We start from the raw sequence: 18,867 nt of genomic DNA, 5'->3' as shown, positions 1-18,867 counted from the left end.
TGCCCTATTAACCATACACAGTTGTGGGACCAGGTGAGATAGTGGACGTGGAAACACTTTGGAAAACGTAACTCAATGGAAAGAAAAGTACTAGTACTACCGAACTTTGTATTCACACAATAAGGTCATCCATCAGTAACACCAACTTTAAAACAAAGGACAATACAATACAGATATACAGTACTGCCAGATGATAATTAGATTGCTAAAGAGGAGAGCCTAATCAAACACTTGGTGAATCTAAAACCTCTGGAAGCTAATGATACTATCATTTAGCTCCATTGTAGTTAATGAATTGAGAAAAAATAGTCATTGAAGCACACAATCAATCCAGCTATGATTTTAAGTGTTCTTCTGCATCCGGCTGACCACTAATATCTCTCTAGCTAAGACTTTCTAAAAATGTACTTACGATATCATTGCCATCAGCAGCCATGGGTGAGGTCAAATTAGTAGAAATAAAAGCTGCAAAGAAAGGATATTTCATTAATATGAAGTAAAATATTCATAATAGCTTGCAAATATGTGGTGGGGGAAGCATGTCACATTCTGGGTTGATTACTTTTGCAAGAAAAAAAATCATACAATGGCTTTTATGATCAGGGAAATTTGTGGACCTGCCCAGAAGTTAAAAATGAATTGGTAAAAATGGGAGCATCTCCTTTACATGTCTGTACAATATTCTTTTAGGTCCACAGCCAAGGAATATGATCTGTAGATAAAATGTTTTATTACACTTTTCAGTGTTAAAAAGAGAAAATTCCAAGAATTCCTCTCTGATGTTTGTGTTCTTCCTTCTCTCTGTGAGTAGCTGTTAGCGTGGAGTCTGGCAACTGTTGATACTGCTAAAGTAACAGAGAAAGGGAAAATTGCCCTGAGGGTAAAGAAGCTTCAGGAAGCTTTCAGAAAGGTCACGGTTTGCTCTGCCTCAGTTCTCCCAGCCTTTGAAATGGAGAGAACAGCCCTCTTGATCCACCTCCATTAGTTCAGAGTGTGGGTTACCAAAAAAATGAATGTGTACAACATGACTTTTAACTTTGAAAAAGCAAGTGTAAAAGGGAAAAATAAACCTCCCATTTTCAAACTGAAGAGCATTGGAAAAGGATGGAACATCAAGAGAGTTCTGAAACTCTAACCAGGGTATTAGCATAGTGTGACCTTTTTTATGTAAGAAAAACAAAAATTTTCCAATGACAACAGGAATCAACATGCTGGCATTAACATGTTTCTTTCCGCTTCATTTCCAAACCAAATTTATGCCTCAAACCATACAGTTCAAAATTAATATTTACTTCTAATTTTATTTTCCAACAAAGTATATTCCTTCCTTTTTCCTACTTAATTTCCACAGCATGCACAGAGTCTGAGATAGTTTTTCTACAAAGTGGGCATAATGAATAGTGAATAGAGAGATAGACTTGAAGTCAGGAAGACCTAAATTCAACCACATCTCAGATGCTTATTAACTGTGTGAATTTGGGCAAGGCGCTTAACCTCTGAATGTTGACAACCTGATACAGACTACCCAAACTGTTCAGCCAAGAGTGATCAGATAGAATCAGTTCCTTCATTTGTGAAACAGAGATCATAATAGCATCTACCCGACACAGTTGTTTTGAGTATCAAATGAGGCATACACACACACAGAGTGTGTGTGTGTGTGTGTGTGTGTGTGTGTTACACGTGTATGAAGCACTTTGCAAACCTTGGAATCAATGTAAATAGTGGTGGTCATGTTGGTAGTGATACTATAGTAATACTAGTAGTAGTAGTAGTAGTAGTAGTAGTAGTAGTAGTAGTAGTAGTATTGGTAATGTAACTAGAAATACATGATGTCTCAAAGTCTTAGTGTAGTGTTAAGCTTTATTAACTTAAACTCTGTATGTAGGTTGATGTTACAATTAAATTTCCAAAGTGATCTAATTTCCATCATTGTTGCCTGGATAATGTGTAACATGAACCAGAAGGGATATCTGCTATTTTTTTCCTCCAAGAATATTTTACTCTATTTTCAAATTTATGACAGTCTCAATCTGCAAAAACTTCACTGCAGCTAAATGTGCATGAATGTCCAGCTTTGTTTGGAATCTGAATCAGACCAAAGTTCCTTACCCAGCTCCTAGGAAGTGGATCTAGTTGCTCACTTAGAAAACCAAATCTTGAGAGAGTATAAAACAGGAAGAGGATTCCTGCTGATATCTAGGCTGGGGCAGCTGATGGGGACCACACTACAGAAAGTGCTGCCCTGAGGGGTGGAGAAGGGGAAACAAACACTGAGCTAATAAGAGGTTGGGGGATATTACAAGAATTCCTCTCTGATGTTTGTGTTCTTTCTCTCTGTGAGCAGCTATTAGTGCAGAATCTAGCAACTGTTGATACTGCTTTTCATTATTTATCTATTATACATTATTATCTATACCAATACGAATATTATCAGTTGCTATTATCCATACCAATAGGCATTACATACACTTTTATGCATTTTTAAAAATCACCAGCTCTGGCTCCAAATCAAAGCCATTCTCAAAAATGGGTCTAAGGTGGCCCGAGGACCCCAGGCTTTCACTGAAGCTTGGTTTGAAGTAAATCAAAACAACAAAAAATATCCACTTAAAGTTTGAAACACGCTTTAGTTTCTTAATTCTTTCCCCATTGACTTTGTAAATTCAACTACTCATACCTCACTTTTGCATTTTTGCCACGTCCTGAGGGGGAATCAATGAACCAGGAACACAGACAAAGGCAATGGTAAGATGAACAATCTAGAGATTTGATGGGAGACCAAGACAAAAGTCTATGCCTAAATCATCTCCTCAAGGTCAATCTATTGAGTATAATTTTTACATGCTACATTTTTGTTCCATTCTATCCTTTATTCACTTTTGTCAAAGCAATACCCTTCCAAAATCCTCTCTCTATCATGAGGTCTATTTGTTTGTTGCTGTTCAATCATTTCAGCCTTATCTGACCCTTTTGTGACTCCATTTGGGGTTTTCTTGGCAAAGATACTGGAGTGGTTTGCCATTTCCTTCTCCAGCTCATTTTACAGATTAGGAACTGAGGCAACAGGGGGAAGCGACTTGCCCAGGGTCACACAGCTAATAAGTGTCTGAGGCCAAATGTGAACTCATGGAGATGTCTTCCTGATTCCAAACCCAGCACTCTATCCACTTTTCTACCAAGCTGCCCTTCTTGACTCTGTAATTACCACATTTCATGCACATCTCTAAGATTATCTCAGGGAAGAACTTTCCCTCTCACCTCCCAGGCACTTGATGCAAATTTAGGAATAAACTTTCTCTGAACGTTTGTTTTACAAGATATTGATGCTTCCCACCCAAATTTCAAGTAAGACATATCCCCTCATTATAATGGAACCGGCACTTTTTGTTATCTTAAAATTTTGTCACCACACAGTTGAAAAATCAGCTGCCCCATCGGCAGAAGGCAGAGATGGAACAAACCTGATTCTCACCCCCTCTGTTGTGAATCAGCAAGTGAAAACAAACGTTTTGAAGTCAATAAAGAATAAGGCATCACATATAGATAACCTCAGCTGCTCATAGCTATAACCATATCTTTGCTTCTCCTAGCTTTCAAGCCATTCTTCGTTATTGTTTTGTTTGGGCTAGCAGTTTGAGATTTTCCACCCTAGTTTTATGACTGTTACAGTTTCACCCCAAAAACTCAATGGATGCCTATAGCCTTCTCGCCCTAGGTACCATAAATACCAGCTTCCTTCTCCCATTGATGAGCTGCTTCCTCCCAGGGCCTCCAATTTCGGAAAGGGTTCAGGCAGACCAGTTTTCATGCCCTTCCAGTGGTGCTGCTGACTTTCCAGTCTTCAACACCATGCCCCATCTGGGTGCCTCCAATCTTCCTCCCCACTCTCCATATTCCCACCTCCATTCTACTTCTCAGCTCTCTTTGTGAGTTGTCTTCTTCAATTAGACTGTATACTCCTTGGGGATAGGAACTGTCTTCTTGCTTATATTTGTGTTCTCAGAGTTCCAGCACATTTTAAGAATTTAATAAATGCTGGTTGCCTTGCTTAGCTGAATCTCACATCACCTTTGCTGTCTCAAGCCTCTCCCCTCTCCAAATCATCTACCTACTATCTAGTGGTGAAGCTGATCTTCCTTAAGCACAGAACCAATCTTGCAACTTTCTTGCCCTAGAGCTACTACTGTCCTGCTACACAGGGCAAGAGGTCACATAGTTGTCAGAAGAAGCATTACAAAGACACTCTCAACATCTCTCTTAGGAACTTTGGAATTGATTGTGTGACATGGGATTCACTGGCACAGGACCACACAGCATGGTGTGCCCTCATCAGAGAAGGTACTGTGCTCTATGAACAAAGTAGAATTGAAGTAGCTCAAAAGAAACTGGAGATGTGCAAATTTAGAGAATCCACCCCAAATGTTCACATTTGCTCACTATTTATGCCTGACCTCTAGGAGAGCATTCCAAGTTCGTATGTGTCTGATTAGTCTCACTTGGACGCATTGCAACTTAACTCTAAAATAGTGATGTCATTTTGGTCTTCTTCGAGAACAAAGGACAACAACCTTCCTGCTACTAAGATAAAATACAAGGTCCTCCATTATGCATTTAAAGCCCTTCCCAATCTTGCTCCAGATTACTTTTCTAGGTGTTCTTAAACACATACACACACACGCACACACACACTCTAATCAAATTGGCCAACTTACTATTCCCTTTACATAACCTTCCATATCCGATTTCCATGCCTTTATACAGGCCACCTCCCTTCATCCTGCAGCCATGAGTATATTCCCTCTTCCATTAAGTCTCTTAGAATCCCCAGTATCCTTCAAGGCTCAGCTCATGAGGCTATGTGAGCAACATAAGCTACACATGGATTGTCTGGTTGCTAGTGTTACCTCCACTAAAATTCCTATGTGTGGACTTTACATTGACTTCTCTGTGAACATGGCATTCTACTCCCCGCTTCCCAGTGGAATACAAATTCCTTGAAGGCAAGGGCAGTATTTATGTCCTCAGCACCTAGTTAAGTTCCTGGCACATAGTAGACACTTATAAATTTTTATTGAATAAATAAATGAATAAAATAGTTTTTAAGAAGGGACATAGGCATAGGGAATCTAAGAGAAACTTGATGGCAAAACAAAAGAACCATTTTTTAAAAAAATTATCTCTCCTCTTTTCTTTCTAAATATATTGCAAATAGTATACAATCAGGCACTTTCTTCATTGACATTGACTTGTATAAGGAAAAGGACTGAAGAAAATATTTGTTTCAGAATTAGTTGGTGCAGAATTCTCCTAACCACATCAACAAAACAGTGTTTATATAGGCTGTGGGTAATAGAAATAATTTATTTATATGGACCAAGTATATAGTTTTTAAAAAGCACCCAGTTAATGAAACCATTTTTAAAAAGAAGAAATTAAACTCAAATCTTTGTCATTTTTTTTCAGTAAAAATGCTTATTAGATTATGGGTAGTATTCTCTAAAGTGGAATTTACTAGCTACTTCTCATTTTAGTACATGTTTAGGTTATATGCTAAAATTATTATCCAACTCTGGTAGAATCCAACTAACCCTGCAATATGTGAGAGTGCCTTTAAAAAAAGCATTTTTCCTGGGGTTGATTAATTCAAGATAAATATTCCTTTGTAAATTTTCATTTGGCTAAAAGTCATTATACCCAAAAAAATCTCAGTATAACCAAAAAAGTACAATTTTACTTCATAACTTACTTCCCATGATATTTTATAGTTATTTTTTTAAATCTACTACAATGAAGAAAATTATGAGGCATTAACTTTTACTGGAATTTGGTCTGTAGGCAATCAGGATCCAACCTTTGAGTGATGGTACTTCTCAAGGAAATGGTCCCTCTTCACCAGAAGACTTCCTTCAGTTAATTGAGCATCATTGTTCCTGAGAAATAAGTTGAAAAACAGTTTTATAATCATATACAACAAATTTGGTCTCATATGCTTCCTCTGGGGTTTGTGATTCTGATTTAGCCTACTCATATGTTCCATGCCACATGTCTTAAACCAGACATATATAAAGAAATCGTAGAAAAACAGGAGAGACCTGGAGGAAATTTCCAGCAGCAAATTTTCAGGAAGAGAGAATAAATTTCAGAAACTGATAATTACAAAAGAAAACTACAAAAAATCCTTGTGATAGAACATATGGATAATGAGTTTCTACACTTCCTTTGGAACACAGGACTTTGAAGATTGGTTGAGATCATAATGGAACAGAGAAACAGAACAAGAGGGCTCAATACCAGGCTTATCTGGTTTAATTCAATTTTAAGTGTCATTTACTATTGAAAGTTGTTTCTTTTACACTTTATAAAATGTGTTCTCAGGAATGGATATTTTTGCCCAATTTGAGAACATGAGGGTCAAGGTATCCCAGTAATATAAACAGCGATCTTCTTTAGGGAACGACATTGATCCTGAAAATTCAGTAATTATTTCCTCTACTGAAAATCTTTGGGGGTTAAAGTCTATTGGTATGTCTAGCTTAAGTACATTTCAATGTATTCTTCATAAAAATGAGTTGAAAGCAAACATTGCTATAAGAAGGAAGCCAGAGCCAAAGACTTAGCTCTAAAATTGGCTCTTATAAATAGGTTTCAATGATTCAGAGTATCTTGGGCTGGGCCACACTAGTCACTGAAGAAATGACAGTAAAATTTCATTTTTAAATAAGAATACAATGAATTTAGAGAAAGATACTTTTCTTTTCCAAAACTCTATGGAGAAACATTCCAATTACCACAACTACAATATGTAAAGACTCCATATATGTACAAGGACTTAGTTTCAAATCTTGCCACTGCCGCTATAGATAATAAATCTATATGACTTGGGTCAGATCCCTTCACCTCTCTGGGCTTCAGTTTCCTAATCTGCAAAATGGGCAGGTTAGTCTAGATGATTTATAAAGTCCCATATCCTGCTCTTACCTATGATCCTATGAAAAGCCATCTTCTTTTAATAATGATATTTGACAATTTATTTTAGAAAATATAGGATGAAAAACAGTAGATCCATACACATAGCCAGAAGGAATGAAGGACATTTTGCACAGAACAAATTCAACCCAAGTTTCTAAAAGTAATAAACAAATTCGAAATGAAAACAACACCAATGATAGGTAGTTTGTATGGCCTAGAAATATTTTCTCTTTTAAATGAAATGTGGAAGATTTCATTTCTGCACCTTGCAATGTAGCACCAAAATAGAAATAAAGAAAACCCATCAACAATGTATTCTTTAAACTTACAGCACTAATATTAAGACCTCACTCAGGTACACAAATTGCCCGAAGTTCACGGAAGCCATTTAGGTAAAGTGTGTTACTCTTCATCAGAGAATTCAGAGAAAGAGGAAACAGAAAGCTCTAGTCATTCTTAGAGCAGAACTACCTTAGATCAACAAGCCCATAACGTGTGTGGCAATAAATGGAGCTGCAGACCTAGCATCCGGATGTGAGTGTCTGCAGGCAAAAGGAGTAGAACGTCACTGTTGTGGTGTAGTTGAAAGCAGTAATTCAGGGGAGAGAGAGAGAGAGAGAGAGAGAGAGAGAGAGAGGGAGAGGGAGAGAGAGAAGAGAGAAAAGAGAGAAAGAGAGAGAAAGGAAGAGAGAGAGAAAGAGAGAGAAAGGAAGAGAGAGAAAGAGAGAGAGAGAGAGAGAGAGAGAGAGAGAGGAGAGAGGGAGAGAAGGAGAGAGAGAAGAGAGGGAGAGGGAGAGAGAGAAGAGAGGAACAGAGAGAGAAAGAGAGAGAAAGGAAGAGAGAGAGAAAGAGAGAGAAAGGAACAGAGAGAAAGAGAGAGAGAGAGAGAGAGAGAGAGAGAGAGAGAGAGAGAGAGAGAGAGAGAATTCACCTCCCCTGAAAGGGAAAAAGAAAGGACAGGGAATCAATGAACAAGTCTGCTTCTTACACATGCCATTGTCATGCTAGGGTGAGGAGAAGACTGAAAACTACAATATGTTAGAATCCATTCACCAGCACAATGTCTAGGGATCCCTCCATTAACAGGAATATAACCAAGAGTTCAGTGGGTGGGAATTACAGTTTGGGTACATGGATCTTTTGAATTGGCATCTTCCCAGCATCAGGCAATCAATCAACAAGCATTTATTCAGTACCAATTATTCACCAGGCCTTGTGCCAATCATCATGGCTACAAAGATAAAAATTAAATAGCCCCTACCCTTAAAGGCAGAGGTTTCTAACTGGGTGGTGCAGTGGATGAAGCACTCGGTCTAGAGTTAGGAAGACCCGAGATCTAATCTGGCACTTACTAGCTGTTTGACTCAGGGCAAGTCACTTAATCACTCCTTGCTTCGGTTTCTTCAATTGTAAAATGTAGGTAATAATAACACCTACCTCCTCCTAGGATTGCTGTGAGCATAAAATGAGATATTTGTAGAGCACATGGCATAGTATCTGGCACATAATAAAGCCTTGGTGCTTAATAAATGCTCCGCTCCTCTCCTTTCTCTTCCTCCTTTCCTCAAAAAGCAGTTTGGGTCAGTTCGCCCACAGTATGAATTTCAACTAGTACTCTAACATTCCATCCTATGTAATAAATAGAAACAGGATGAGAAAACGATGTTTTGGGCCATGGGACATGGTGTCATCCATGTTTTTCCAACTCTTCATTTGATTCAAGCCCAATATTCCGCTATGACTCTTTTTTTTTTACTTGCTTTAGAAACTATCCTCTCCTTTTCACTACTTTTTCTCTTTTATATTATTGTCCTCTCTGGTTATTTTACTGTTTCTCCTTTCTTCTGACTCCATACTCCAACAATGAACTGGCAGATGGCATGAAGAATTTATTTAAAAAAACTATGATGATTAAAAATACTTTCCAATGCAATAAACATACTGTAATCCGTCACATTAAGAGATTAGCAGGGCTCTCACACACTTGTCCTTCATAATTTACACTTCAGCTGTCATCTCTTGACAATCTAGAAATGGATAAAAAAAATCCACAAATCTAAAAAACCTGGTTTTAGCCAAACAATTTCAACTCCTGTCATCGTGGAACTTCTTGCCACAGAGTGAAGCACAAGGCATCTCATTAAGCGCCTGACAAAATCTTTGATTTTTTCTTCCCTACAAAAGGGAGCTACAGGGCAGCTAGTACCACAGTAGCACAGCTAGATAGAGTGCTGCCCCTGGAGTCAGGAGGATGAGTTCAAATCCAGTCTCAGACACTTACTAGCTGTGTGACCCTGGGCAAGTCACTCAACCCCACTTGCCTCACTTTCTCATCTGTAAAATGAGCTGGAGAAGGAAATGGCAAACCCAGAGCTGGACATAACTGAAATGACTGAACAACAACAACACAACAGAAGATAAAGGAAAAGCAGTGAACTTTGCGTCAAATATTGTCAGAAGTACAATTCCCATCATGCCCTTGAGCTAGCTGTGGATGGGGCTGACATGGGAGAAAGGCCTTTGAGCCTGGGCCCCATTTTCTACACCCATGGATCTACATTAGTAGAATGGCAAGACCCTGCAGTTACCTCAGGAATGGCCTTTCTACATCAGATTAGCTCCTATTCCAAAGAAATCCTGGATTGTTGTCAGTGCTAGACTCCAGTGCTTTGTTCTGTATAGGATCTCCCTCTTCTCTGAAGAATCTATAAGAGTTAGTTATTACTCTCAGGAAAACCCTGGAATCATTGTTCTTGTCTCATCCTTTTCCTAGATCTCAGAAGACAATCCCTGCTGTAAGCAGGTCTCTTATTGCTTGGAGTAGGTCTTCCAGGTCTGTATCTGAAACAGCCATGCATTCAAGGAAGGCTTCCTGAACGCTTCTCAAAAGGATCACTTGACCTTGACACTGGCTTAGCTTCTTTAGGAGTCAGGTTGCCTAAGGAGTATCCCAATGACCCATCCTCACCTGGCCAAATAGAACTGGCAGGCAACCCATTGTCATGGGACCCTTTCCCACAGTTACCGATAACTTAAATCTTCTCTCTTCTAATCCTTTTCTGGAGAAATTTCAATTAGAGCATTTCATACACATTTCAATTAGAGCATAAAAAAAGGAAGTCAGCAAACTGGCTTACCTTTGCCTGAATAACATCCAATAGATTTTTCTGTATTGTAATTGAGTGGCTTCATCACTCCTTTTTCTGTTTATGATCCATTCTCATTTGAAAGAGATTTAAACTTGATGCTTTGGTTTCCCCTCAGCATAATTGCTGGGCTGCTAAGACTTTCTATACATAATAGCCAGCACAGTGATCTTAGTATTTTCTTCTAATTAGCTTCCTTGCTAGGATTCCAGCAAGGGATCCTTTCCAAGGCTCATCAGGGAGCAGCCAGGAAACCTGCAATGGTGCACAACAGCCAGAAACCCGATTCTGGTACCTGCATCTATAGTTAGATGCTTTTAATAGGGACTATTCTGGTTGTCCTTTTTCATTCACTAGGGAGAATTTGGGGGAAATATCTAGTAAGATACCCAGGAAATACATTGTTAATGAATTCATACTGATGCCTTCATTAAAAGGTTAGCTTTCCCTGTAACCCTTAAGTGTATCCAAAGAGCCACCTAGTGGTTTAAAAAAATTAAGTACAGTATTTAGTTTGATACTAAATTTAACTATTCTTCATAATTCAAATCAACAAATATTCATTAAATGTCTACTATGTGTTTGGTTAATCTATTTCCACTCTACAGAAAGTGATCGGAATCTCTGCTCAATGTTCTTAAAACACTTTATCCAGCTCTCTCCTTTGCTCCTCTAATATTGTACCTTGTACCACGTTTATTTCTGCACAGGTCTTAACTTATCCTTTCTTCTTCCTCCTCCCTTATCCCCACTATATTGTTACCTCCTTGCCATGTTGTTATCTGTGCACCCAGCACTCTGAGCACTAGGTGCATAGAATGTTCTTTAAAATATTTGTTCAATTGAATCAAATTTCTACTGGAAACCCAATGTGAATACACTGCCATGTACAGTGGAAGGTCAGCTGGATTTCAAGTGAGAGGAGCTGAATTAAAGTCCTGAGCTTTGCCAGTTGTATAACTTTGAGAAAGTCCCTTCAATACTCTGGGCTTTCATTTCCAGTTAAAAAGGCCAAGGTTTCCCTCTGCATGCTGGGCCATTGCCAGTCATCTTGACTTATGTTTGCCATTGGACTCTGATGACTGGAGGAGAGAATAAGGTTGATGACTGCACAGCTCTGCCTCACTTAAATCCATTTCACTAGCAAGTCAAGGCATTACCCTGCTGATGTCACTGGTCTTCTTTGAGAACAAAGAACAAACAATAAGCGAAACAACAACTTTAACTTCCATCTGTAAAATTAAAGGGTTGAACTAAATGGTCTCTAGGGTCCCTTCTGGCTCTAAATTTATGATCCTATGATCTGAATTGAATTCATTTTGGAGCATTTTCTAAACAATGATGTTATTAAACCTAAGTTGTACATGAAAAAGAAAAATATTTGTTTCTGTGACTTTGAGGTAACAGAACTTATATGAGCATCAGAGGTTGGACAAGATGATTTCTAGGGTGCCTTCCAGCTCTGAATCTGTGATCTGATATGAATTATCTTTTATCGGGCCATTTAATTTCTGCCACCTCGACCACAATTAAGAGCTAATACAAATATTACCATGATACATTTTAACTAATCTACTTCCTCCCTGCTCAGCCTCAGTATGCAACTTTTCTTTATTTCTTCCTTTTGATATAAATGTTCTCTGGTTTCCCAGTTGCTTTTTAAATAAAGCCAAAGATAATAATAATAGAAATAATAATGACCAATATTTATGCTACACTTTAAAGTTTTCAAAGTGCTTTATATGTGTTGCTTCACTTGATCCTCGCAACATCCCTGTTGAGGTAGGTGCTATTGCTATCCTCGTCTTATGGATCAGGAAACTAAGGCAGAAAAAGGTCACATAACAAGTGTCTAGGGTGGATTTGAACTTCGACCTTCTTGACTCCAGCTCCTGCACTCGTGCCTCATTTTCTGTTTCTAATTAGCTTCCTGTCTTTACCCATTCCCTCTATCTACTTATTCTTCCCAATTTTTCTCTTTCTCTTCAAAATACCTTCATTCATCTGTACACAATGATTACATTTTCCTATAATATATTCCCATGCATGACTGAGATTTCTTTTCATGATACTAAAATTCTATTGTGACAAGTATTGCTGGATATGAGAGCCATAAGCAAAAGCTTACAAATCTTACTGTTTCATAAAGATCATTTTCTATAATGGATTTGACCTCATAGTCTTGTAGAACCCATTTAACCTAATCTCTTCAATTTACAGGTGAAAAAAATAGCCTCTCATAGTATTCTTATAGAAAAGAGGGAGCAATGTGGACTACATGACAAGTTAAATGAAAAGAAGTAAATAACAGTCAAATCCACAAAGATTTAAATGCCTACTATGTGCTTTTTAAAAATATGCTTTGTAAACTGTGGACTGTGAATTATCTTTATCCATGTTGCTATATACTGGTTCCCCAACTACTCCCCTCTGTACACAGCACTCCATGGAGTTCTTCAAATACAACCCCCCTTAAGTATGTATGAAGTTACTATACTTTTGTAATGAGGCACGGAAAAGAGTGGGGTGGCCTTCTCCCCAGGAGACACCTAGTATTTGAGAATCACCACAGCAAGAGTATTGGAAGTAGCCTGAAGGTGTTATCTATCAATCTATCTATAATCCATCCATCCATCCACCTATCTATCTATAGCAGTTCTTTTCCCCTTGCTTGTTTTTTTTAGTTTAAAGCTCTTATGATTGGATTTGTAAGACTCTGGGCAAAAACATTCATTTTAAAAAATAAAAATTTTATTGATGTATTTTGTTTTATGTCACTCAAGTGTATTCTCCCCAACTCCCTCTGAAGAGCTGTCCAATGTGACAAAGAATAAAAAAGAGGAAATAAAACCACTTCAACAAAGTTCACTAACACATTTAAAAATTTTTTTTAATCTGATATCATCTGTAGTGTTCCATTCCCATAGTCTCCCACATCTTCAAAGAACGGGGCCAGGGAGGTCCTTTTGGAGCCAAATTTTGTTTGTTATAATTTTAGAACATTCTGTTTCAATTGCCTTTGTGTTCTTTCCATTTACATTTTTATAAAACTTGCAGATTCTGCTTACTTCTCTTTTCTTCAGTTTTTAAGTCTTCCCATGTTTCTTAGCATTCACCATCCTCATTTCTTATAACACAGTAATATTGCTTTACATTCATGTACCACATGTTTCCTGATCAATGGGCCTCTGTTTAATATCTAGTCTTTGTTACTCCAAAAAGAGCTGCTATAAATATGTTGATGTACATGGAAAACTTTTTTTATCCTTGACTTTGGCATATGCCTAGCGGTAGAGTGAATGGGTCAAAGGGTGTGGAAAGTAAATACATTCTTACCAGCTCTTATTGGGTACATTCCAACCCTAGCCAGGAGTCTGCCATTCTTACATTCATATCACGGTCAAGGAATCCAAATTGCATTTTCTGACATTATCTTCTTAACCAGAGGCTAACTTTCAAGGCATATTTTTTCTCTTTTTTAACCTTTTAACCAGCCTTTGCTGGTCAGCAGTGAGCAAAGTAACCTGCACTCCAAGATCTTCGTTTTCTTACCTTTGATTATCTATCTAGCTATACACACATACATATACATGTAATGGGGCTTTTGTGTGTACCCAGAACACCTAAGATAGAGATACTCCCACTTGTGTGGGAGAAGTTTTACATTGGCTCCACAGCCAGAACAACCTGCCTCTTTAAATCTACCTGACTGAGGCACAGTCACTCTCTCTGATGGCATCCAGAGGTGAAGGTCTCAGTTACCCACAGCATAGGGACCATAGACTAAGCTGGGTATGAAAAAGATCCACTTTCCCCTCCCACTTAGGACCTGTGGTCCCAATAAATAGTCTTGGAATTTGAGTATTGTTTTGTTTGTTCTTTTCCAGTTTGACATACAAGGACTGGAATCTCACACCTGGGAGAGGAAGTCATGGCAATGAGAAAGCCCAGAATTCCGGGCCAGATGCTGCTGCCAGCTCAGCAGGGAAGCCTGGAGAAGCCAGGGGGATTTTGTTCTTGGAGCTTAGTGGGACCAATGCTATATTAAAAAATGAGCTTAGCTGTGAACCTTGTACCCCAGGTATTGGGGGAAAATGTTTGTATGTTTATTATTGTTATACCTTTAAAGTAAATATTCCTCTTAAAAAGTTAATCTAATTATTAAGGGTTAAATGAAATCAGGTACTTTGGCCCCTAAAATTAGAGGAAAAGAATTAGTGGAGACCTGTGTCAAAGGCAGAGATGAAAGATGCTTGTAAGAATACAGGAGAATCCTCAGGGAGGGGTGACTATAAATGAAAAAGTAAAACATGGCAGGATCCTCTAAGAATCGTGTTTGAGATTGCAAAAGCTTTGAATGGGGAGCAGCTAGGTGGAGCAGTGAGTAGAGCACCGGCCCTGGAGTCAGGAGAACCTGAGCTCAAATCCGGCCTCAGACACTTGACACATGTACTAGCTGTGTGACCTTGGGCAAGTCACTTAACCCCAATTGCCCTGCCAAAAAGCAAAAAAAAAAAAAAAGCTTTGGATGAACTGGGGCTGATGAGAAAAGCTGATGAAGAAAAAAGAAAAAAGCTGTAACTGACTGTTTAGACCTGTTTTCACTTTAGATGCAATCAGCTAATCTATACTGAATAAGGACCCAAAACTCATCTTTTATTCCTACAGTGAACCAACATAGTTTGCGGACCATGAAGTGAAAGAATAGCACTCTTATATCATCACAATTTGAACCTAAGTCTAGATCCAAAGGTGATTAGATTCTCATGGGCTATAATCACACAACCCAATGAATCATTTTCATTTAAACTTTCATCAAAGAAGAATCATGTGCCTTAATAATGATTAATAAAATTAACTTCAGGATTACTTTGAGCTGTACTCCATGTTTCCATTTTAGGAGTGAGCTAATATATCACAAGGGAATTCAATCCCTTCTGTAGTTTTCATAATTTGATTTTAATTGGAAAAGCTATGATACTTCTCCTGAAGGAATTAAAGCAAAGGGAACATGAAAAGTCTAGGAGGATGGGACAATTTGTTGCCTATGGACACTTTTTTGCTTTTAGTCACAATCTACAAACCCAATATTCCAGAAGATAGTCTGGGAGAGTATTCCAGTAATAATTCATGGAAATTACCTCCAAAGATATCAGAACTCAGTTTTCAAATGAAGTTAAAGCTATTTACAGTTATATGAAAAAAATGTTCTAAATCACTATTGATTAGAGAAATGTAAATTAAAACAACTCTCAGGTACCACCTCAAACCTACCAGATTGTCTGATATGACAAAAAAGGAAAATGATAAATGTTGAGGAAGATGTGGGAAAATTGGAACACAAATGCATGGTTGGTAGAGTTGTGAACTGATCTAATCATTCTGGAGAGCAATTTCGAACTGTGCCCAAAGGGCTATAAAACTCTGCATACCTTTTGATCCAGAAATACCCCTGCTATCTGTATCCCAAAGAGATCATAAAAAGGGAAAAGGACCAACACGTACAAAAATATTTATAGCAGCTTTTTGTGGTGGCAAAGAATTAGAAATTGAGGGGGATATCCATCAATTGGGGAATGGCTGAACAAGTTGTGGTATATGATTGTGATGGAATCCTATTGTGCTATAAGAAATGGTGAGCAGGAGGACTTCAGAAAAACCTGCAAAGACTTATATGAACTGATGCTAAGTGAAATGAGTAGAACCAGGAGAACATTGTACACAGTAACAGCAACATTGTGTGATTAACAACTATGATAGATTTAGCTCTTTTCAAACAATACAATGGTCCAAGACAGTTCCAGAAGACTCATGATGGAAAATGCTGTCCACATCCAGAGAAAGAACTATGGGGTTTGCAGATTGAAGCAGACTATTTTCACCTTTTTTGTTTGTTTTTTTCTTTCTTAAGGTTTTTCCTTTTTGTTCTGATTCTTGTTTCACAGCATGACTAATGTGGAAATATGATTAATATGATTGTATGCTTATAACTGATAGATTCCTTGCTGTCTCAGGGAGGGAGGAGGGAAGAGGAAGGAGAGGGAAAAATTTGGAACTCAAAATCTTATAAAAGTAGATATTGAAAACTATCTTTACATGTAATTTGAAAAAACACTATAAAGTGGGGAGGGGGGAGAAAAAAAAAGGTGTCAGAACTTTTCTGTTCTCTAACTCCTCCTCAGTCTTCAAATTTGGTTCTATCTAATTTTTAAGATGAATCAGTTACATATCCCAAATCCAAGCATAGTTATGACCTGTCTTACTCTAATTCTGCTTACTCCTGATCTAGTCAAGAAAAAGCATGTAAGTTCTTACTAAAGCTATCAGCCTGGATACAGTTAGTTGCCCAAAGAGAAATATAAATCTCCCACTAGCAGGATGAGTCAACATAGGGTCATAAATTTAGTGACAGAAGGAATCTTAGAGGCCAACTAATTCAATCTTCTCATTTTACAGATGAGTAAACTGAGGTCCAGAGAGGTTAAATGATTTGCTCAAGGTCATACAGGTTTATATGACAGAGATAGAACTTGACCACTGGTCTTTGTAGTCCAGAGCTAGGGCTTTTCCCACTGTGCCATAATTCCTCTCCTTACTCTACAGTGGTAAACTGATCATCGTAACTACCCAATATCTTACCAGGAGGATGAACTCGAAAACTCTGTAGCTATGGAAACAGAATCTCAAAGAAGCTTAGATGGCTAGGTATACATCTCAGACACTTAAGTTTGATACTTCTTCAGAGTTGAGGGTTTTCTGAAAAAAAAATAGAATGCAATAAACATTTTAATCCTTTCGAATTCTATTTGAATTCCATGGCTTTTTTCACAAAGCTTATAACACTCGTGAAAAGTATGTGAATGAATTCAGATCTTCCTTTCTCTGCATCTATCAATGTGTCATCATGTACAAAGGAGAACTGTTTTGTAGAGGCTTTTAACACTGGGAAGGAAAGGTTAAAATTGTGATAACCCCACCTTGTATTCATACAGGCTATTTCTTAGACAATGGCTGAAGAATAAGGTGCTATAACGACGTACTATTTTCAAAATCCATGTATTTATGCCCAATATGAAAGAGGAGAGTCAGTCAGTCAACTAGCCTTTATTAAGTTCTTATTATCTGCCAGGCACTGGGTAAAAAATAAAGGTTAAAAAATAGTGCCTGCTCTTAAAGAGCACACAGTCTAATGGGGGAGACAACATGCAAACTATATACAAGTAAGATATTTAAAAGGACAAATTGGGCTGGGCTGGGCTCTTTGCAGAAGATGAGGTTTTAGCTGAGACTTTAAGGAAATTGGTGAAGCTAGAAGGCAGAGATGAAGAAAGAGAGAGATACAAGCATGGGGGACAGCCAGTAAAAATGCTTAGAGAAGGGAGATGGAGCATCATGTGTGAGGAAGAGCAAAGAGGCAAGTTTTCACAGGAACACAGAGTATGCGAAGGGACGGAAAGTACCAGAAGGTTTAAGAAGACTAGAAAGGTTGGAGAGGGCTAGGTCATAGGCTTTGAAAGACAAACTGTTGTTTGTCCTTCATTCTCGAAGAGGACCATGACATCAGGAAGGTGATGCCATGGCTTGCAAGTAAATTGGATTTAAGTGAGAGACAGCTGTGCAAAATCACCAGCCTCACTTTCTCCTCTGGAGCCATCTGAGTCCAGTGGCCAGATATAGATCAGGACAACTGGAGATGACTATCAAAAAACAAACTAAAGACAGAGAGAAGAATACAGTCATTAGAGGAATGGATTTCCAAATGACTTTGCCTTTACAGACACTTTAGCTGAATTCTTTTGATTGGTTGGTCAATTTGTTTGTTTAACTGCTTATAGGTGAAGGAAAAGGAGTAAACATTTATATAGTGCCTACTATATTACAGGCTAAGCTATTTTTATTGAGGAATTATTATTTATTATTATTTGTTGCTAAATGCTTTTTACAATTATCTTCTCATTTGAGCCTTACAACAACTCAGAGGATTAAGTGATATTATTAGCCTAATTTTACAATTGAGAAACTGAGGCAAATAGAGATTATGTGACTTGCCCAAGGGTCACACAGGTAATAAATGTTGGAGGCCATATTTGAACTCAGGCTTTCCTAACTCTAAGTCCAGCATTCTAGTTGAGTATTTGGTAACAATCATTAAATATGCAAATGATTTCTGAGTATCTACTTCAGGCAGTACACTGTGGCAGGTGCCAATTCATTTTTGGAATCCTTTTTCCAGTAAACAAATCATCTAATCACCCGAGTAGACCAAAAATGTGAGTTCATTTGTAGGCTAAATTGACACATTTGTCTCTCCCTCTGCAACCCACTCTCATGCCATTACCAGCCTAGCACTCTCACTCTACCCCCAACCCTTATTGTCCCTCTTCTAGGTTAGGATTCCCCTTATCTTTACTCTATAGAGATGGTACAGTATTTAATTATAAAAGCTTTTGTAGTCTCACACACACACACACACATACACACACACACACACATACACACATACACACACAGGAAACCATGAGAGCCCACCAATTGGTAAATGACTATATCTATGTGATATCTGAATGCAATGTAATATTATTGGATTGTAAGAAATTATGGGAGACAGCATATCAACATGGATAGAGAGCCAGTCTTAGAGTCAGGATGACCTACTGGGCTGTGTGACCTTAGCCAATCATTTATCTGCTTGGTACCCCAAGAAACAGCCTAAAGATTATTTTTATAAATAAATAAAATAAATTTCAGA

General features: G+C 38.0%; 1 protein-coding gene across 1 annotated transcript in view; it reads right to left on the bottom strand.

Annotated features, from left to right (window-relative positions):
- The window catches only part of IPCEF1 (interaction protein for cytohesin exchange factors 1), a 138,210-nt gene extending 121,419 nt beyond the window's left edge, over positions 1 to 16,791 (bottom strand). The window contains exons 1-3 of the mRNA XM_036766661.1: positions 16,758 to 16,791; positions 5,855 to 5,933; positions 413 to 465 (exon numbers count right to left, since the gene is read on the bottom strand). Coding sequence (XP_036622556.1) covers positions 413 to 436 — 24 coding nt within the window. The 5' untranslated portion in view covers positions 437 to 465; positions 5,855 to 5,933; positions 16,758 to 16,791. The remainder of the gene's footprint in view (positions 1 to 412; positions 466 to 5,854; positions 5,934 to 16,757) is intronic.
- Positions 16,792 to 18,867: the final 2,076 nt, after the last annotated feature.

Source organism: Trichosurus vulpecula, chromosome 7 (assembly GCF_011100635.1).
Source record: "Trichosurus vulpecula isolate mTriVul1 chromosome 7, mTriVul1.pri, whole genome shotgun sequence".
Taxonomy (NCBI): Eukaryota; Metazoa; Chordata; class Mammalia; order Diprotodontia; family Phalangeridae; genus Trichosurus; species Trichosurus vulpecula.
Note: the sequence above shows the minus strand (reverse complement) of the source record. Positions and strands in the feature narration are given on the sequence as shown.